A 22,566-nucleotide genomic window follows, 5' to 3' on the forward strand; every position below is an offset into this window, starting at 1 on the left:
GTTTCTGTGAAACCAACTGTTTCGCTTTTTTCTCTTGCTCCCTTGACCTTGTCTCTCTGGTCTCTTTGAAGAACTCACTCTCCCTGTCTATTCTAATCTTGGTGTTTCCCAGGATTCTGACTTCAGTCTTCTCTCTCAACGTATTCTCTTGATTTTCTGTTTAGATAAAAACAAAACACTTTTTAAATTATGATTACCAAGTAGACATTATTCTCCTTCATTTGGGCGCAGAGGTGAAGAATCCCTCACGATTCATTGCTGAATCATCCATTTTCTCTGTTTTTCACAGCTGGTTAGGATGAAGCTGAGAAGATCTCTTTGAAGGCTTTTGAGCTGGCTCCCACCACAGGACTCTGTTCCGTGCATTATGGTCGGTGGTTGATAGTTTTCCCATGTCCCCCACATTTACTATTAATGTGGATGTGAGACTTAGGTTTTGCTGGGAAAGAACGTTTTGAGAGAACATTGACTTTGTTCTTGCAGAGGTGGCCTCATGCTATAGTCTTACCTGCTTGTTGAACGCAGTCGTATTAATGAGGGCTCTACATTCTATTTTCCTTTAGTAATTTTCGTAGGACTTCTGTGGGGAAGACAGTTTCACAGTTGTTTCTTTCAAGTTCAGTGTGGAGTTTAAATAAGATCTCCTCAGAAAAGCATCCCATTCTTGCCTGATGCATACTACATAATCAAAACATTACCCCCCTTTTCATTCTAAACAATAATGTATTGCTCATTTCATGTATAATTTTAAAGTTTTAGAGGTTTACATTTTGGCCTCAAAATCTTGCTTTCTGTAAGAAATGAATGTATACCAGCCTGTAAATGCCTGAGATGGGGATCAAGGGTGAAGTGCGAAGGGTGTAAAGCGTATGTCTCTCCTCCAACTTAGACGTGGGCTTGGGCAGTCCAGAGAGACCTCAGGGGACAACTCTGCACACTCCATCCGCTCCGCCAGCAGTCAGTCACATGTTAGGTATATAGCTGGTTTGGTGTTGAGTAAAGTGTGCTTATTTCTATCAGATTTGCTATTGGAATGGCTTTCAATGAACCAAAAAGCATTTACTTTTGCTGATCCTTTGGAAACAAATGTGTTTTTTTGACAACTATTGTCATTGATATCTTAGTTATTATCAAATAATAAACTTACAGGTGGACGGAAACTCAATCTAAATTAAGCTAATGTGCTTGTATAATGTTTAATTTCTTCATTTTCCGTCTAGTAAAAATAAATCAGTGACAGGCTACAGGTGTGAAAAAATAGAAATAATAAAATGGAGGATGCACTTAATGAACTACAGATCCACTTGTTTATTTACATTGTGTTTATTTACACCATTCATATCATTACCAGGGTTGTGATGTTTTATCTTCCAGGGTAACACAGCCTGTGATTTCACGTAGCTTATTGTGTAACCTTTCCTGATTTTGTTTCACGATGCAATGTTATTGCCATGTTAAGATAGTAGTCAACTAATTTAAGCTTGCTGCAGAATTTATTTTTGTAGGTTTTCTTAAATGAAGTATTTTAAATTAGTATTTTCTCATGCATGCTGTTTTGAGTACACCTACTGAACATTGAAGTAGTTCCATGATTATTTTTCCTGAGCTCTAAACGACCTCTTCTCGTTGCATTTTATGAAGTAGAACCTTTTTTCTTATCTTGCTGCCTGCATTTTCTTCACTTCAAACTAATTCTGCTTCCTGCATCTTCTAATCCTGTTTCCCATAATTTTATTGTATGATTTTGATTTTTTACAATCAATACCTTTAAACTTCATCATTGTTTCATTTGAATTGCAATTATAAAAGAATCACTATTGTGTTAATTTTAAGAGTTAGCCCTGTGTTTTTCTAGCTTGTTTGTCTTTACCCATTTCTATCTTTTTACTTATTATTATTTTTATATTACAGTATATACCTAAAAATTTGTTTTCCACTGGTGGTCGTAGGGGATATATTTTTCCCATGAGAAAGTCTTAGATTTCGTTTTAACAGAAAGTACAACAAATTCTGTATTGTGTATGTTATTTGGAAAACAATAATAACACATGTTCTGTAAGTCTATGTGTAATAACCAATTCTTCTTAGTACTCCTGGATTATTTTAAGTTTTTGGCATACATACATTGTTGGAAATATATTTCTTTTCTTTTTTTTTAGGTATGCTTTTTTTCTCCTGTGAGGAAGATTGGCCCTTGGCTAACATCTGTTCCCAATCCTCCTCTTTTTTTTTTTCCTCCCCAAAGCCCCAGGGCATAGTTGTAAATCCTTGATGTAAGTCCTTCTAGTTCTTCTATGTGGGACACTGCCACAGCATGGCTTGATGAGAGGCATGTAGGTCCATGCCCAGGAGCTGAACCGGTGAACCCCAGGCTGCCAAAGCGGAGTGTGCAAACTTAGCCACTACACCAGTGGGCTGGCCCCTAAATACATTTATTTTCTAAGGGAAGAGTGACTGCATAATTCAAGATAATTTTATGAAATAGTTTCATTATTTTTCCCCACTCTGGAGTGGGAGATGGAAAGGACTCAAGATGAGGCATCAAAAAGGAGTAATTAAGAAAAAATAATCAACAAATGGACAGGAAGCCCATAACTGACTGCTTGATATTTCTCTCATTGTGCTCAGCTTATAAAAAAGTTCATTTAAAGAAATATTAGCGATTTTAATTGGGGGAATCTACTGTAAATGACGAATTTTAGGACTGGAAAGTTCTTTTCAAATGCTCTAATATAATCCTCTGTTGTACGAATAAGTAGACTGAAGCCTAGAGAAATGAGATTGACTTACCCAAGTTGGTTGACAGTAACTAAATTTTGGGTCCCTTGATAACTGTCATCGGTTTTTCTTTGATAATATACGTTCCATTTCTTTTCACAGCATTGGGAGATACGCAAATAGATATGAAGGTAGATACATAGGTAGTGTTGATGAACAGAAGTTTGACTAAGTGGGTTTGAATAAAGTTGACTTTATTCAATAATTCATGAATCAGGCAGCATCCCATCTAGTAGGTGGGAGGGGTCTCTGAGGAGCTACACAAAATAAAAGGTATTTATAGGCAGAAATTTTGTGGGACATGAAAGTTATTAAAAAGAAAAAAAGATTGTTTTAGGAAGAGTCATCTATTTCTGGGTGAAGAGCAGCAGGGCTTATCAATCAGATTAGCTCAGTGGTGTTGATCAGGAATTCCCATTTACAGTCATGTTCCTGGAGGGCTTGAAATGGCAATTCAGTCTTGGTTTGCTGTCCTGGGAGCAAGTGACTCCACCTTTGGCCTATAGCTTTTTTTTTAATTGGGTTGATATTAAAAGTATTTATTATTATTATTTTACTTTATTGCAGTAACATTGGATTATAACATTACATAACTTTCAGGTGCACATCATAATATATTTCGAATTCTGTGTAGATTACATCATGTTCACCACCCAAAGACTAATTACAATCCATCACCACACATGTGCCTAATCACCGCTTTTGCCCTCTTCCCCCGCCTCCTTCCCCTCTGGTAACCACCAATCCAATCTCTGTTTCTATGTGTTTGTTTGTCATTGTTTGTGTCTTGTACTTATGAGTGAGATCATATGGTATTTGACTTTCTCCCTCTGACTTATTTCACTTAGTATAGTACCCTCAAGGTCCACCCATGTCACAAATGGCCGGATTTTCATCGTTCCTTATGGCTGAGTAGTATTCCGTTGTGTATATATACCACATCTTCTTGATCCATTCATCCCTTGATGGGCACCTAGGTTGCTTCCAAGTCTGGCTATTGTGAATTATGCTGCAATGAATGTAGGGGTGCATGTATCTTTATGCTTTTCTGTTTTCAAGTTCTTTGGATAAATGCCCAGCAGTGGAATAGCTGGGTCATATGGTAGACCTATTCGTAATTTTCTGAGGAAACTCCATACTGTTTTCCATAATGGCTGCACCAGTTTGCACTCCCACCACCAGCGTACAAGGGTTCCCTTCTCTCTACACCCTCTCCAACACTTGTTGTCTCCTGTCTTGTTAATTATAGCCATTCTGACCAGAGTGAGGTGATACCTCATTGTAGTCTTGATTTGTATTTCCCTGATAGCTAATGATGTTGAGCATCTTTTCATATGCTGTTGGCCATCCATATATCTTCTTTGGAGAAATCTCTGTTCAGATCTTTTGCCCATTTTTTAATTGAGTTGTTGGTTTTTTAGTTCTTTGAGACATATGAGTTCTTTGTATATTTTGGATATTAACCCCTTATCTGACATATGGTTTGCAAATATGTTCTCTCAATTGTTAAGTTGTCTTTTTGTTTTGTTGATGGTTTCCTTTGCTGTGCAGAAGCTTTTTAGTTTGATGTAGTCCCATTTGTTTATTTTTTCTGCTGTTTCCTTTGCCCCATCAGACAAGGTATTTGAAAAAATGCTGCTAAGACCCATGTCAAAGAGCATACTGCCTATGTTTTCTTCTAGAACTTTCATGGTTTCAGGTCTTACATTCAAGTCTTTAATCCATTTTGAGTTAATTTTTGTGCGTGGTGTAAGATAATGGTCTACTTTCATTCTTTTGCATGTGGCTGTCTAATTTTCCCAACACCACTTATTGAAGAGACTCTCCTTTCTCCGTTGTATGCTCTTGGCTCCCTTGTCGAAAATTAGCTGTCCATAGATGTATGGGTTTATTTCTGGGCTCTCGAGTCTGTTCCATTGATCTGTGTGTCTGTTTTTGTGCCAGTACCATGCTGTTTTTGTTATTATATGTTTGTAGTATATTTTGAAATCAGAGCGTGTGATAGCTCCAGTTTTATTCTTGTTCCTCAGGATTCGTTTGGCTATTCGGGGTCTTTTGTTGTTCCATATAAATTTTAGGATTCTTTGTTCTTTTTCTGTGAAAAATGTTGCTGGAACTTTGATAGGGATTGCATTGAATCTATACATTGCTTTAGGAAGTACGGTCATTTCAACTATGTTAATTCTTCCAATCCGAGAGCACACAATATCTTTCCCTTTCTTTGTGTCTTCTTCAATTTCTTTCAACAATGTTTTATAGTTTTCAGTGTACAGATCTTTCACCTCTTCAGTTAATTTTATTCCTAGGTATTTTATTCTTTTTGTTGCAATTGTAAGTGGGATTGTATTCTTCACTTCTCCTTCTGCTACTTCATTGTTAGTGTGTAGAAACACAACTGATTTTTGGATGTTGATTTTGTATCCTGTGAATTGACTGTATTCATTTATTATTTCTAAAAGTTTTTTAGTGGATTCTTTGAGGTTTTCTGTATATAAAATATGTTGTCTACAAATAGTGACAGTTTCACTTCTTCTTTTCCTATTTGGATCCCTTTTATTTCTTTTTCTTGCCTGATTGCTCTGGGCAGGACTTCCAATTCTATGTTAAATAAGAGTGGTGACAGTGGGCATCCTTGTCTGGTTCCTGTTCTTAGAGGGATAGCTTTCAGGTTTTCCCCATTGAGTATGATGTTGACTGTGGGTTTGTCATATATGGCCTTTATTGTGTTGAGGTATATTCCTTCTATATCCATTTTATTTAGAGTTTTTATCATAAATGGATGCTGTATCTTGTCAAATGCTTTCTCTGCATCTATTGAGATGATCATGTGGTTTTCATTCTTCATTTTGTTAATGTGGTGTATCACATTGATTGATTTGTGGATGTTGAACCATCCTTGCACCCCTGGAATAAAACTCATTTAATCATGATGTGTGATTTTTAAAATGTATTATTGCATTCAGTTTGCTAGTATTTTGTTGAGGATTTTTGCATCGATGTTCATCAGTGATATTGGCCTGTAATTTTCTTTTTTTGTGTTCTCCTTGTCTGGTTTTGGTATCAGGGTAATGTTGGCCTCATAGAATGAGTTAGGAAGCCTCCCCTCCTCTTCAATTTTTGGAAGAGTTTGAGAAGGATAGATATTAAGTCTTCTTTGAATGTTTTGTAGAATTCACCAGTGAAGCCATCTGGTCCTGGACTTTTATTTTTTGGGAGGTTTTTGATTACTCTTTTGATCTCCTTACTGGTGATTGGTCTATCAAATTCTCTACTTCTTGCTTCAGTTTTGGAAGGTTATATGATTCTAAGAATTTATCCATTTCTTCTAGATTATTCAATTTGTTGGTGTATAGCTTTCCATAGATTCTCTTGTAATCTTTTGTATTTCTGAGGTATCCATTGTAATTTCTCCTCTTTCATTTCTGATTTTATGTATTTGAGCCTTCTCTCTTTTATTCTTGGTGAGTCTAGCTAAAGGTTTGTCAGTTTTGTTTAGTTTTTCAAAGAACTAGCTCTTGGTTTCATTAATCTTTTATATTGTTTTTTTAGTCTCTATTTTTAAAATTTCTGCTCTGATTTGTATTATTTCCTTTCTTCTACTGATTTGGGGCTTTGTTTGTTCTTCTTTTTCCAGTTCATTTAGTTTCATTGTTAGATTGTTTATTTGGGATTTTTCTTGTTTGTCGAGGTAGGCCTGAATTGCTAGAAACTTCCCTCTGAGAACCAGTTTTGCTATATCGCATTGATTTGGGCATGTCGTATTTTCATTTTCATTTGTCTCTAGGTATTTTTTTATTTCTCCTTTGATTTCTTCATTGACCCAGTTGTTGTTCTGTAGCATTTTGTTTAATCTCCACATTTTTGTGGCTTTTCTGATTTTATTCCTATAGTTGATTTCTAGTTTCATACGTTTGTGGTCAGAAAAGATGCTTGGTATTATTTTGATCTTCTTAAATTTATTGAGACTTGCTTTGTGTCCTAATATGTGAGCAGTCCTGGAGAATGTTCCATGTGCATTTGAAAAGAATGTGTATTCTGTGGGTTTTGGATGGAATGTTCTGTATATATCTACTAAGTCCATCTGGTCTAATGTGTCATTTAAGGCCAATGTTTCCTCATTGATCTTCTGTTTGGATAATCTATCCTTTGGTGTCAGTGGAGTGTGGAAGTCCCCTACTATTATTGTGTTACTGTTTATTTCTCCTTTTATGTCTGTTAATAATTGCTTTATGTATTTAGGTGCTCCTGTGTTGGGTACATAGATATATTTCTTCTTGGATTGTTCCCTTTATCATTATGTAGTGCCCTTCTTTGTTTCTTGTTACAGTTTTTGTTTTAAAGTCTATTTTGTCTGATATAAGTATTGCTACCCACCACTTTCTTTTCTTTGCCATTTACATGGAGTATCTTTTTCCATCCTTTCACTTTCAGTTTGTGAGTGTCTTTAGGTCTGAAGTGTGTCTCTTATCTGCAGCATATATATAGGAAGTTACCTTGCAAGATATCTTTTTCTCCTCAAGACCTAAGCCACCCACCTCTTGTGGCCACTCACAATTGGCATCAGAGCTCCACATGCTTGAGCAGGACAAGTACAAAGCCTGATCTTGGAAAATATAACTGCTGTACCAAAAGAATGGCAAGATTTTGCTAAATCACATTGCAGTAAATTGGGGGATATGTGCAAGAGTGGATTCTAAGGTGTGAGACCAAGGAGGACAGAATACAATACAACTCTGTATTGAGTTGAATTTATTGATACAGGTGCATTTACCTGAGATTCTGGGTTTAATGTGTTGGTTTGTGCAGCTGGAAGTGACTCTACATTTTACTTAGCTGTTTAAGTGAAACTGAGACTCAGTGATGACCTACAGTTAGTCATGTCGAGAGGCCAGTACCTCCCAAGTGTGTTGTGAAGGGAGGAATCAAAAGGCTTAGGGGAGATGTTGGAATAGATTTATTATGGACAATCTGCACACCCACCCACCCACTACTTTCCGCACAGAGGCCCAGAGCACATTCCCTTCCCTATGACATTAGGAAATTTGTCTGTGACAGAGCACAAGTATCTTTGAAGAGGTCTCTGGTTTGCCACATATGACGATGAGAGTTGCCATCATTGAGATGGACTCCCCAAGTCCACTGGGGATGATGGGATCCCAGAACAGCAGAGGCTAAGTGGCAGCATGTAACCACCAAACACATAGTAGGGCACAGGTACCATGATGGGCAGTAGGGTGAAGTGCACATGACAATGTTTTGACCCACAGGGACCTTTGGCATTAGCTAGTTGTCAACAACATTCCTAGGAATGAAATAGCATCCTACTAAAATGTTACTGGCTCTGTACAGTGGGACAAACTCCAGGTCTGGTGTCCAAAAGCTGATTTGAATCCCCACAGTGGAGAGCCAAGGTCTCTTATCCAGTTTTCAGACCTAGTCTAGAAGAGGAGCCCGGGTACCCTTGAAGAAGGACTCTGTACAAATTCTTTAATCCTCCTGTAAGGCTCCCTAGAGGGACCTCCAGCCATTGACTAGAGTGGTCCACTGTAGCCCACAGTCAGAGGGGCTTACAGCAATCATGGCTCACATTCAAATCACAGTGAACCCCCTGGTTATTTCCTCAGGCCCCGAATACAACAGACACATTTGGCAATGGCAGAACCCCGGTGTCCATTCTGTGACCCATGGAGTAAGGAGCAGAGCCAAGTGGGAGACCCTGGAACTTCCTTTCCTATCAGGAGAGTTAAACAGCTGCCATCAATTTCCTCATAAATAATTGAAAGAGAAGTCACCTTGCCAAAGGCAGGATTCATTTTCTTAGAAGACAGCGTGTCCTAGTCTCACGTGAGGAAAGCATTTGCCTCCTTTCAACATGCCTTTGGCCATTCTCCTTTCAAAGTAATAAAGTGTCTTTATTGTGCTAAGGAGCATTTGTTCCCTTCCAGGGCCAGTGTCCACGTGAAAATATAGTAGTTTTCTCTTATCTCAAATGTCTCCTCTGTTGGGGAGAGATGGTTCTCTGTTCATCTTGCTACATCACATCCCTAATTGGTGGATTCATTGATTCATTCCTCATTCAGAAGCTCCCAGAGGGCCTATGACTGCATGTCAGGCTGTGCAGGGGGTGGGGGTGGGGGTGGGACACAGATGAGTAAGCCAGGCATGGTGAGCTCAATACAGCGGCCTCAGTGAGACAGGTAAGGAGAAATTTCAGTTCCGTAAACTCTGCTATAGAAAAGTGCTGGGGGAAAACTGTCAAGGAGGCTTTCTGGAAAAGGTATGCCCTAAACTGAATCTTGGAGAGCCCGTAGGTGATCTCTGGAAGGAAGGCAAAGAGAGGGAACTGTGTATCCGAAGGCATGAAGACCAGAGAGAACATGGCACAGTCAGGAGCGAGCAGAAAGCACAGCCCAGCTGCAGTGCTGCGTGCAGATGTGGAAGGATGCGAGGAGAGGCCCAAGAGGTCAGTGAGGGCTAGACCACTGGCCTGGCCCAGCCAGCTGAAAAGCTTGGAAATGTGGAATCCAGACTTGGCCCTGGGAGCTCAGGCCTGTATTGCTGTCTGACAGGCTGACACTGTAACGGTGGAGGGGAAGGGGACAGCACAGACCCACTGGGGATCGAGAGGACACGTCTTTGAGGAAAGTCCTTCTAGGTTCTTAGTTTGTCCCTCCAGCATCCTTTCCCAGGGCATCCACCAAAATGCAAGGTTTGCGTTGTGGCCACCTGTGCACATTGCCACCTTGTGAACAATGTAGGGATTACAGATCTAGCAATGACATTGTCCTCATGCGTTAGTTCAATATATATTTCCTAGTAATTCAAATGAGCCAAAGTGCTGGGGTAAGGCGCTCTGGGTCGGGAGGAGAGAATGGAAATGCATGCAGATAGTCACCAAATGCTCAGAGCTGTGAGTCTGCCTGAAGCACTGGGGTCAGTGAGAGAGATCAGGGAAGGTTTCACAGAGGTGACACCTGAGCTGGGTCAGGTGGGGAGAAAGGGTCTTTTGAGACCACCCATGACATCCTCACTTTCTAGAGGGGTGACTGTAGCACAGGATAGGACGGGACTTGCTCAAAGTCACAGAGCCCTTCAGGGAAGAGCTGGGGTGAGGACTAGGTGTCTGGGTGTCCTAGCTAGGGATTCCTTTTTCTCTGCATGGTTGGCCTTCAGTTTAAATGGGTTCCCCTCCTGGCGCTCTGGAAATGGCCTTTGCAGAGTCTGATCTGCTGCTCCTCTTGGTGCCTGAGCAGCCGCATCCCAGCAATTTGTCCCAGCTTGCCTTCTGGTGCAGTACTCTCTTCCCTCACTCTGCATTCCATCTGTGATCATTTGAAAAGCACCGGAACCCGCCCCAAGGAGGATATCATGCTTAAGCCAGGATCGTGGCCAACCTGGGAAGAGGGCACAAGCTGTGTCCCTAGAGCGTCATCCTCAGGGACTAGCCTCCTTCTTGGTGCACAGGTACTTCGTGAATATTTGTGACATGAATGGATGGGTGAGGGCAGGAGAGGTGGATGGCACATGACAGTCAGTCCAGATCTCCTGTGGACTTAGCTCTTGGAAAGAGGTCTCCAGTAAAGTGCTATAGGGCTCTGTTCTAGTCAGTATTTTTTTAAATTGAGTTCATAATAGTTTACATCAATGTGAAATTTCAGTTGTACATTATTTCTTGACTGTTACCACATAAGTGCTCCCCTTCACCCCCTGTGATCACCCCCCACCTCCCTTCCCCTGGTAACCACTGGACTGTTCTCTTTGTCCATGTGTTTGTTCGTATTCCACATATGAGTGAAATCATCTGGTGTTTGTCTTTTCTCAGTCTGGTTTATTTCACTTAGGATAATTCCCTCCAGGTCCATCCATGTTGTTGCAAATGGGATGATTTTTGTCTTTTTTATGGCTGAGTAGTATTCCATTGTGTATATATATATATATATATATATATATATATATATATACCACATCTTCTTTATGCAATCATTGGTCAATGGGCACTTGGGTTGCTTCCATGTCTTGGCTATTGTGAATAGTGCTGCAATGAACATAGGGGTGCATATATTACTTTGGATTGTTGATTTCAAATTGTTTGGGTAGATACCCGGTAGTGCGATAGCTGGGTCATATGGCAGTTCTATTTTAGTTTTTTGAGGAATGTCCATACTGTTTTCCATAGTAGCTGCACCATTTTGCATTCCCACCAGCAGTGTATAAGACATTACTGAAAGAATTAGATAATGATGTAAAGAGATGGAAAGAGATTCCATGCACATGGATTGGAAGAATAAACATAGTTAAAATGTCCATACTACCCATACTCCCTTTTCTCCATACCCTCTCCAACATTTGTTATTTTTAGTCTTAGTGATTATAGCCATTTTAACAGGTGTAAGTTGGTATCCTTGATTTGCATTTCCCTGATGATTAGTGATGTTGAACATCTTTTCATGTGTTTATTGGCCATCTGTATATATTCTTTGGAAAAATGTCTGTTCATATTCTCTGCCCATTTTTTTGATTGGGTTGTTTGTTTTTTTTGTTGTTCAGTTGTGTGAGTTCCTTATACATTATGAAGATTAACCCCTTGTCAGATATATGATTTGCAAATATTTTCTCCCAATTCTTGGGTTGTCTCTTTGTTTTGATCCTACTTTCTTTTGTCTTGCGGAAGCTCTTTAGTCTGATGAAGTCCTACTTGTTTATTTTTTCTTTTGTTTTCCTTGACTGATAAGACATGGTATTCAAAAAGATCCTTTTAAGTTCAGTGTCAAAGAGTTTACTACCTGTATTATCTTCCAGGAGTTTTATGGTTTCAGGACTTATCTTCAAGTCTTTGATCCATTTTGAGTTAATTTTTGTGTATGGCACGAGATAACGGTCTACTTTCATTCTTTTGCATGTGGCTGTCCAGTTTTCCCAACACCATTTATTGAAGAGACTATCTTTTCTCCTTTGTATGTTCTTGGCACCTCTGTCAAAGATTAACTGTCTGTAGATGTGTGGTTTTATTTCCGGGCTTCTGATTTTGTTCCATTGATCTGTGTGCCTGTTTTTGTACCAGTACCATACTGTTTTGATCACTATGGCTTTGTAGTACATTTTGAAGTCAGGGATTGTGATGCCTCCAGCTTTGTTCTTTTTTCTCAGTATTTCTTTTGCAATTTGGGCTCTTTGGTTGCCCCATATGAATTTTAGGATTCTTTGTTCTATTTCCGTGAAGAATCATTGGGATTCTGATTGGGATTGCATTGAATCTGTAGATTGCTTTGGGTAGTATGGACATTTTAACTATGTTTAGTCTTTCAATCCATGTGCATGGAATCTCTTTACATCATTGTCTATTTCTTTCAGTAATGTCTTATACTTTTCATTGTATACGTCCCTCATCTCCTTGGTTAAATTTATTCCTAGGTACTTTATTCTTTTAGTTCTGATTGTAAATGGAATTGTATTCTTGAGTTCTCTTTCTGTAAGTTCGTTATTAGAGTATAGAAATGCAACTGATTTCTGTAGGTTCATTTTGTACCCCGTAACTTTACTGTAGTTGTTAATTATTTCTAATAGTTTTCCAATGGATTCTTTAGGGTTTTCTATATATAAGATCATGTCATCTGCAAGCAGCAAGAGTTTCACTTCTTCACTCCCTATTTGGATTCATTTTATTCCTTTCTGTTGCCTAATTGCTCTGGCCAAAACCCCTAGTACGATGTTGAGTAAGAGTGGTGATAGTGGGCATCCTTTTCTTGTTCCTGTTCTTAGGGGAATGGCATTCAGTTTTTGCCCTTTGAGTATGATGTTGGCTGTGGGTTTGTTATATATGGCCTTTATTATGTTGAGGTAATTTCCTTCTATCACCAATTTAAGGATTTTTATCATAAATGGCTGTTGGATCTTGTCAAATGCTTTCTCTGAATCTATTGAGATGATCATGTGGTTTTTATTCCTCAGTTTGTTGATGTGGTGTATCACATTGATTGATTTGTGGATGTTAAACCATCCCTGTGTCCCTGGTATAAATCCCACTTGATCATGATGAATGATCCTTTTGATGTATTTCTGTATTTGGGTTGCCAATATTTTGTTGAGGATTTTTGCTTCTATGTTCGTCAGCAATATTGGCCTGTAGTTTTCCTTTTTTGTGTTGTCCTTATCAGGCTTTGGTATCAGAGTGATGTTGGCCTCGTAAAATGTGTTAGTAAGTGTTCCATCTTCCCTAATTTTTTGGAATAGCTTGAGAAGGATAGGTATTAAATCCTCTCTGAAGGTTTGGTAGAATTCCCCAGGAAAGCTGTCTGGTCCTGGGCTTTTATTCTTTGGGATGCTTTTGATTACTGTTTCAATCTCTTTCCTTGTGATTGGTATATTCAGATTATCTGTTTATTCTTGATTAGCTTTGGGAGGTAGTAAGAGTCTAAGAATTTACCCATTTCCTCTAGATTGTCCATTTTGTTGGCATATAGTTTTTCATAGTATTCTCTTATAATCCGTTGTATTTCTGTGGTATTTGTTGATATTTCTCCTCTTTCATGTCTAATTTTATTTATCTGAGCTTTCTCTCTTTTTTTCTTTGTAAGTCTGGCTAGGGGTTTGTCAATTTTATTTATCTTCTCAAAGAACCAGCTCTTTGTTTGATCCTTTCCACTGCCTTTTTTGTTTCAATAGCATTTATTTCTGCTCTGATTTTTTACTATTTCTCTCTTTATGCTGACTTGGGGCTTTGTTTGTTCTTTTTCTAATTCAGTTAGGTGTTATTTTAGGTTGCTTATGTGGATTTTTTCTTGTTTGATAAGGTGAGCCTGTATTGCAATGAATTTCCCTCTTAATATGGTTTTTGCTGCATCCTGTATGAGTTGGTATGATATGTTATCATTTTCATTTGTCTCCAGATATTTTTTTATTTCTCCTTTGATTTCTTCAACGATCCATTGCTTGTTCAATAGCGTGTTGTTTAGTCTCCATATCTTTGTCCCTTTCTCAGCTTTTTTCTTGTAATTAATTTCTAGCTTTATAGCATTGTGATCAGGTATGGTCTATCCTTGAGAATGCTCCGTGCGCACTTGAGAAGAATGTGTATTCTGCTGTTTTTGGATGGAGTGTTCTGTATATGTCTATTAAGTCCAACTGGTTTACCTTTTCATTTAATTCTACTGTTTCCTTGTTGATTTTCTGTCTGGATGATCTATCCATTGATGTGAGTGGAGTGTTGAGGTCCCCTACTATTATTGTGTCATTATTAATATCTTCTTCTAGGTTTGTTAATAGTTGCTTTATGAAATTTGGTCCTCCTCTGTTGGGTGCATAGATATTTATAAGTGTTATTTCTTTTTGATGGAATGTCCCTGTGATCATTATATACTGCCCCTCTTTGTCTCTCTTTACCTGTCTTATCTTGAAGTCTCTTTTGTCTGATATAAGTATTGCGACACCTGCTTTCTTTTGTTTGCCATTAGCTTGGAGTATCATCTTCCACCCCTTCACTCGGAGCCTGTATTTGTCATTGGAGCTGAGATGTGTTTCCTGGAGGCAGCATCCTGTTGCATCTTGTTCTTTAATGCATCTTGCCACTCTGTGTCTTTTGATTGAAGTATGTAGTTTTTTATATTGTGTTTCTTTGTTTCATCCTTATTATTTGTGACTCTGTTCTGATTTTTTGTTTAGTGGTTATCATGAGATTTGTATTCAGAATCTCATGTATAAGTTAGTCCATTTTCTGTCTTATTTCCTAAGTCTAAACTGATTCAGTCCCTTTCCTCTTCCCCTCCTAAGTTGTTTTTCTCACATCTTATTCCATCTTGTGTTGTGAGTTTGTGGTTAAAAGGTCAAGACTATCTTTGTTTTTGGTGTTTTCCTGCCCTTTATATTTATTTAATGCCATACTTGAGTATTTGCTATCGTATTCTGATTCTGTCTACCTATTTATCTCCCTACTCCATGCTTTGTAACTCCTTTTTTTTTTCAGGTATGAAGGCCTTCTTGAGGATTTCTTGATTGTCTCATGGCTACAAACTCCCTTAGCTTTTGTTTGTCTGGGAAAGTTTTTATTTCTCCATCACATCTGAAGGATATTTTTGCTGGATAGAGTATTCTTGGCTGAAAACATTTGTCTTTAAAAGATTTGAATATGTCATTCCATTCTCTCCTAGCCTGTAAGGTTTCTGCAGAGAAATCCACTGAAAGCCTGATAGGGGTTCCTTTATAGGTTATTTTCTTCTGCCTTGCTGCCCTGAGTATTCTTTCTTTGTCATTCATTATTGCCAGTTCTACTACTATATGCCTTGCAGTAGGTCTTTTTACATTGACATATCCAGGAGATCTGGAATCCTCTTCCACACAGATTTGCCTCTCTTTCCCCAGGTTTGGGAAGTTCTCCGCTATTATTTCTTTGAACACGCTTTCTGCTCCATTCTACTTCTCTTCTCCTTCTTGAATACCTATAATTCTTATGTTGCATTTCCTCATTGAGTCGGATATTTCTTGGAGACTTTCTTCATTTCTTTTTAGTATTAGTTATCTCTCCTCCTCTGTCTGAAGCATTTCAACATGTCTATCTTTGATTATACTGATATGCTCCTCTATGATATCCACTTGAGTGTTCATGGAATCTGTATTTTGTTTTATTTCTTCCATTGTGTATTTCATCTCTAATATTTCTGATTGATTCTTCTTTATAGTTTCAATCTCTTTTTTGAAGTAGTTCTAGAACTTGTTGAATTGTTTGTTTACTTTCTCTTTTACCCCATTGAGTTTTTTGATGATAGCTATTTTGAATTCAAGATTATATTTCTGTGTCCTCAGGGCTGATTTCTGGGTACTTGTCATTTTCTCTCTGGTCTGGAGATCTAATATAATGTTTGATATTGCTAGAGGGCATGGCTCTTGTTTTCTAGCATCCTGGTATTATTTGGTTGCAGTTACCTCCTATCGCCACTGGGTGGGGTTTGAGAGCTGTGTATTCTGAGCCCTCTGCGTCAGCCCAGATCCCAGGCGCTAGAGCTGCGCTGAGCGGGTGGGTGGAGGGGCACTTTCTCCTCTGTGCTCTTGAGGTTTTCTCACTCTGCTCTCGCTATCTGCTCTCCTGGGGTGTTGGCTTGATGAGGTCACCCCCTGCACAAGCTCTCATCCTGGTAGAGGGCTTCCCTCTAGGCTGCCTGAGCCCTCTGGGATCCTTGATGTTCCTGCGAGTGAACATCCCCTCCCTCGTTCCTTCTCTCATGGAACCTCTCGTGGTCCCAGATCTCAGTCTTTAGGGGAAGAAGCCAAGTTTTCTCTTACCCCATTCTGCCTCCTCCAAGGGCGGCTCCAGCCTCTCCACCTTCTGTTGTATGGCTGCGTGGATCTGTCTGACGTTATCTGTGTTGTGTGTAGATGTCCTCTGTTGGAGTATGAATTTTTTTTGTTGTATGGTGGAGAGGACAGATTACTGGGAAAGCTCACTCTGCCATGATGCTGATGTCACTCTATATGCAGTATTTTTATCAATAACCTGGATGCCCCAAATCTTCAGACAGGAATTACTGGACATTGGATTGAAGAAGCAATATTCAAAAAGGTTTGCATAGATTCAAATGGTAGAGAGAAATCAAATGTTGAAATGTTCCACAGATACATGTCAAGTTCTCCATTTAGATTCAACACTAAAATGAGGAAGCATGAGAGAGGGGAAGTGAAATCTATCAAAGAGTGTGGCCTCCAGGTTCTGAGAGGCTGTGTCTGGAGCATGGTAGCCACTTAGAAATGGGTCCTTACTACTGTGGATGAAATTTCCCAGAAGTTAAGCATTTTAGAACAAATGTCTTAGCTTTTCTTCCACTTTAAGGTGGCTGCCCTCCCAGTCCTCCCCAGGGCAGTCAGGAGAAATTCAATAATGGCTCTTCCTGAGTGGTGTGAAGAGAGCAGTTGTAGAATTGTGAGGGAGACCACTGTGATAATCCAAGAATTAAAAATATCCCTTTGAAGCCTGGGCAACGGAGCCAGGAAGCACCTGGCAGATGGGCACTCCTGGAAGAGATTGCATCTCCTTGTGCCTGGAAGAAGAGATTTGCAGTCCTTTTCTTGGCACAATGTGGCATGGATGCACCAAGAACTGCTTATTCCAAGGAAAGTGAGGGCCTGGTTTAGAAAAAACATGTTTACAGTATTTCTTTGTTTTTAGGCATACAGGAAGAGACTTATGTTGTACCCCATCTTCATATTTCTCTGTCTTTTTCATTCCTCTTTCATTATTTTCACTTTTGAGAACAAGCATTTGTGGGGCCTCCTTGTCTCCCATATGATGTGCTGAATCAGATCTAGTCATGGCTTCCAAGCCCCTGTGATCCAGCAGGGAGCTAAGGCTCGGACACAGTTAACTGTGGCATGACTGTGTACTTCACATCCCAGTCAGCACATGCTGGACAGCAGGTGCCCAACAATAGCTAACATTCATTGAGTGCTTACTGTATGTCAGGCGGCCTCCTAAGCATTGTATGCATATCAGGTAATTTCAACCTCACATGTCCATGAAGTCGGTGTCACTTATCTCAGGTAAAACTGAGGATCAGAGAGGTTAACAATGTAACTTGCCCAAAATTACTCAACTAGTAAATGGTGGAATTGGCCCCAAAGTCCACACTCTGAACCACTGCCCCAGACTACCTCTCCATCATTGTTCATTCTTGAATGAACAAATAAAGAAGACCTACATATGTACCATAAAAGAGATGTAGACCAAGCCAAGAGAAATAAGACTATACCATGACAATCAGAAGACACTTTATACCAGATGTTATGCTTGAGGTAGGACTTAATGACCAAAAACAAGGGAGATGAGCAGAAGTAGGAGGAGGTGTTGTAGGGAGGAGGAAAGGGATCCAAGTGGACAAGCACAAATGGCCTGAATCTGTCAGTTATGGTACCTGTTCGCTGCCTCCATGACCCCCTCCTGCTCCACCACAGCTCATTACATCAAGGGTATAATGGGCTGAACTGTGTCCCATCAAAATCCATATGTTGAAGCCCCACCCCCAGTACCTTAGAATGTGACTGTATTTGGAGGCCGGGCCTTTAAAGAGGTAATTCAGTTAAAATGAGGCCTCTAGGGTGGGCCCTAATCAAATCTGACTGGTGTTCTTCTAGGAAGAGGTGATTAGGACACAGAGAGAGACACCAGGGATGCACGTGCACAAAGGAAAGGCCACATGTGGACACAGCGAGAAGGCAGCCCTCTGCAAACCAAGGAGAGAGGCTTTAGGAGAATCAAATCTGCTGACACCTTGATCTTGGACTTTCAGCTTCCAGAATTGTGAGGAAATAAATGTCTGCTGTTTAAGACCCCCAGTGTGTGGTATTTTGTTATGGAAGTCCAAGAAAACAAGGGGTGTGTGATTGAGCCAAAAACACAAAGGCATAGACTGGCCTGTGACCTACCTGGGGTAAAAGATAAACTGGGACAGATCTTTTCTCTTAGCAATTAGAGCTGGAGGAAACCCTGGGAAGGGGCCAGTGATCAATGGATATAGAAGTTGAAAGGATACCATGAACTAGAGTCAGGACAGTGGTGAGTTGAAGCCACAAGAGAGCAGAAACCATACGGAAACAAAGGGGCTGAGCCACAGAGAGAACAGCTTAAAGAAAAAGTGCCCAGAGGGAGAGAGACGAGAAAGAGAGACCCCTTGGCCACAAGAGGGAGGAGGCATTCCCAAGAGCAGCTCCAGTTTCCAACACTTTCCCAGGTTGGGTCCCAGCCCTTGCAGAGCAGTGATAGGAAACCCTGTTAACTTAGGCAATTTGAGTGGATCTCTGTTTCTTGTTCCCTAAAGATCCAGAGTAGCATGAAAGGCTATGTTTAGGGATGAATAAGCAACTTTAAAATACCTATAGATGTGTGCAGGAAGCCAGTGGGGGATTAGGCTGGAAGAAAGGGTTGAAGCAATCTCTTGGGAGGCTTGTCAGGAGTGCGGACCATGGGAGGATGCTTGGCAAGGGCATGACAAGTCTGAGGTGAGCTTTGGGGAGATGTGTGTATGCACTGAGCATGGAGACTGGAGGCTGCAGGCTGTTAGAGAGCTCTTGGGATAGTCCAGGCAGGAGGTGAAGAGGGCTGGATCTGTGGCTATAGCAGCGTGAATGGAGAAGGTGTATTGATTAAGGACTAGCTGCTGTAACAAACTCCAAAGTATATAATGGCTCTAACATAGTAGAAGTTTGTTTCTTATTCATGTAAAGCCTCAAACAGCTATTCCTAGTCTGAAGGGTTGATCAGGGACCCAGGCTCCTTCCATGTTGTGGCTCCACCTTTCTAAACACCAACCCATGCAGGCAGAAGGGAACAGAGGAAGTGAAGAAGACATAACCACGTCCTGAGCCCTCAGGCACAAAGGTGAAGGGATGGATTTAGACTCCAAGGGACATTCTGGTAACTGGGAAATCTTATCACATTCTCCATCACATGGGCAGTGTTCAGTTTTGAACTTGTTTCCTGCCTCTTCTCCCTGCAAATGGGCGACCTTGTTTCCAAGGGGAATCTTGAAGTCAGTGGTCCTAGTTTCCTAGTTTATTGCCTTGAGGCAGAGTCCTAGTTTATTGCCTGTAACGCTTTTTACAGCCACTCAAAGAGGCCTCAGCTGCCGGGCAAAGCTCAGACAGCTCAGGGGGCCAGTGCCCACAGCAGGGGCCAAAAAGAGACAGCAAGAGCCTGGGAGAGAGGAAATCGAAAGGAAGTGCCTGTATCTGCAGCATGAGAAGGGGAGGAAGAACAGAAGAATAGCCAGCAGTGTTCTAAAACGAGGAAGAAGTCCACCCACTTGCTTTCGTATCTCTGGTAAATATTTGACTGAATGTTTGCCTTTTCTCTAAGTTTTTTGGTGCTGTGAAGAGAACTGGGCAGAATACCAGAATATCAGAAGCAGTCATAACCAAGACGCCAGAGAAGCCCGAAGAACAATCCAGAGAAGCAGATTGCTCACTGGGGCTGAGGCGGTGCTTTTCTACTGAGATGCTTTCCACAAACGGAAGGTGAGTTATAAGAATCAGGTTTAAGACAAGACGAGCTGGACAACCACGGCTTCCTGGCAGCTGTCCTCTCTGAGGTTGGTGATTAAAGAAACTGGGAGAAAGGCATGGTTTAGCTAATTAGTAGGCAGGCATGCACTGAGGAAGGAGCCACAGATGGGTTCCTGGGTCAGTGAACAGATTTCCATTCATCTTCAGTTTGGAGCCACAGAGTGGAGTGGGAAGAGCCCAGATGTGGTGTTAGAGGACCTGGGTTTGACACCTGGCTCTGTAATTTCTGACAAATCTTAAAGCCTTAGTTTCCTCATTTACAAATCAAGTATAATAACCCCTGTCCTACCTAACCCACAAGTTTGTGAAGATCAGATGAAGCAAGAATGTGAAAGGACTTTGAGATGCTGCCCAGATGTCAGAAAGTAAGAATTCTCACTCAGCAGTCAGCCCCGTGGCTGAGTTGTTAAGTCCACGCGCTCCACTTCAGCAGCCCAGGGTTTTGCTAGTTCGGATCCTGGATGCAGACATGGCACCGCTCATCAAGGCTGTGCTGAGGCGGTGTCCCACATAGAGGAACTAGAAGGACGCACAACTATGTACTGGGGGGTTTTGGGGAGAAGAAGAAATAAAAGATTGGCAACAGTTGTTAGCTCAGGTGCCAATCTTTAAAAAAAAAGCGTTCTCACTCTAAATGTTTAAGATCTAAGAACTGAAAAGTCTACTAAAAAATATACAACAAATAGAACCATCACTTTCTGGTGTCCTAGTGTATCTGTTTAGCTTGTCAGGGATGCTACAGAGGATTAAAGAGAGAAAAGGACTTAGGGGAACACAGATGGGTGTAATGAGAGTCACTTGGAAAAGGAGCTCCCTGGAGTCCCAGGCTCGGGGCAAGAGGGAGAAAGCCTGAGAGCAGTGGATGGAAAAGGACACGTGACAGGAAATAGACCAGAGGGTGGCTTGAAGGACAGGTGGACAGAGAGGGGAGCCAGCTGGGTGGGTGGGGGAACATGAGAGAGTGGGTCTCTTTCTCCCCTCTCTCCAGCTGGGCTCCTTGGGCTGGGAGGGAACTGTTAAGAGGGAGCAGGGAGTGATGTGGACTTTTAGGAAGGTCCCTCTGGTCGCAGGGTGGAGAGCGGATTGGGGAGGTAATGCTGGAAGTAGGAGACCTGGTGGGCCTCAACTTCCTGAGGGAGGTTCCCGTGGGATTTAACAGACATTCCCTGAGCCTCTCTGTGCCAGGCACTAAGCTAGACTTGGGGATCAGAGATGAGTCAGTCACAGCCCGGAAGGTCAGGGACTTCCAGGAGCTGGGAGGAGCCATGTGAGCCAACAACTGGGGCTGGGAGGATGGTGACAGACAGGAGAGCCTGGCTCCCAGCCTCACCTCCTCCTGGGAAAGTTACAAAACCTCTCCTGGCTTCAGTTCCTCATTTTGAAAAGGAGATAATACAATCCACATCACAAGATTCTTATAAAGATTAAATTAGATAATATAAAATAGCAGAGTGCCTAGGACATAGTGACCCACAGTAAAGTAACATCAATTGGTGAAAGCTTTTATTACTGTAGAGCAATAATGTCAGGACCAAGGGAAGCCAAATGATTGTGGGAGCACTGAGACACCTCCCGCCCTGGCAGGTGATCCACATGGGGTGTTGGAGAAAGGAGTGGGGAATACAGACAATCCGTGTTCCAGACGTACCTGTGATATAGCACTCCTCAGATTGGCCCTCATAGCTGTTTATTTTCAAGTTTTTATATATTTATTTTTTAAAGATTTTATTTTTCCTTTTTCTCCCCAAAGCTCCCCAGTACATAGTTGTATATATTTTAGTTGTGAGTCTTTCTAGTTGTGTTATGTGAGATGCCACCTCAGCATGGCCTGATGAGCAGTGCCATGTCCGTGCTCAGGACTTGAACCAGTGAAACCCTGGGCTGCCAAAACGGAGCGCACGAACTTTACCACTCGGCCACAGGGCCGGCCCCTCAACTTTTTACATTAATGAACGACTTGTAACTTTTACCTGATCACAGAGCAAACCTTGCGTGTTTTCACTTTTTGCTGATTTCATGGACATCCTCCCTTCAGAATGGTGTTTCGTTGCTTTGGGACAATGTTCTGTCTTTTCCCTGATTACAAAAGCAGCCCATTCATTCATTCGTTCACCACATGTGTATTGCTGTCTCCCTTGTGTCAAGCATTGTTCTAAGCACTGGGGATAGACACACAGTTGTGGAGCAGTATGTCTCTATGTACTGCACTTGGAAAATCTAGAAACATCATAAAGAAAAAGGTAGTAGAATGATCTCTAATCCCACCACCCAGAGAACCACTATTCACAACTTGGGATCGTATTGTTTTATATTCCCCGCCGCCCCCCCCGCCCCCCCCACTTAACAGTAGATCATAAACACGTTTCCAAGCCACCATCTTTGGAGAATGAACTTCTCCATTTAGGGGTGCTGTTTTGCTGCTGGCCTGTAGATACTGTTCACCATCCAACAGATCAGCCGCACCAGCCTGGACCCAGAGGGAAGCAGTATGAGTCTCAGAGACCAAGAAATGGGTCTCAGTGGCCTTCTAACTTGGGGTGACTCTGTGCACACTTCATCTGTTCCTGCAGTGGCTGCTGGCACGGAAGTGTAGCCCAGGGGTCCCAGACTCCATAGGATGGGCCCCTTATTTAGAAAGCTACACTATCAACCCTCCTTGAGTTCACCTGCTGGGAGCTGTTGCCAGACTAACTCTCGGCTCAGCCCCTCCAAGCAGGAGACAGGCCCAGCTGCGAGTCTGTGTAGGCA

At 41.2% G+C, this 22,566-nt stretch overlaps 1 protein-coding gene across 1 annotated transcript in view; it reads left to right on the forward strand.

Moving 5' to 3' along the window:
- Nucleotides 1-22,566, forward strand: part of LOC103543158 (stimulated by retinoic acid gene 6 protein-like) — a 149,892-nt gene that overhangs the window by 3,731 nt on the left and 123,595 nt on the right. The window contains exon 2 of the mRNA XM_070595825.1: nt 19,613-19,770. Coding sequence (XP_070451926.1) covers nt 19,751-19,770 — 20 coding nt within the window. The 5' untranslated portion in view covers nt 19,613-19,750. The remainder of the gene's footprint in view (nt 1-19,612; nt 19,771-22,566) is intronic.

Source organism: Equus przewalskii, chromosome 26, assembly GCF_037783145.1.
Source record: "Equus przewalskii isolate Varuska chromosome 26, EquPr2, whole genome shotgun sequence".
NCBI lineage: Eukaryota > Metazoa > Chordata > Mammalia > Perissodactyla > Equidae > Equus > Equus przewalskii.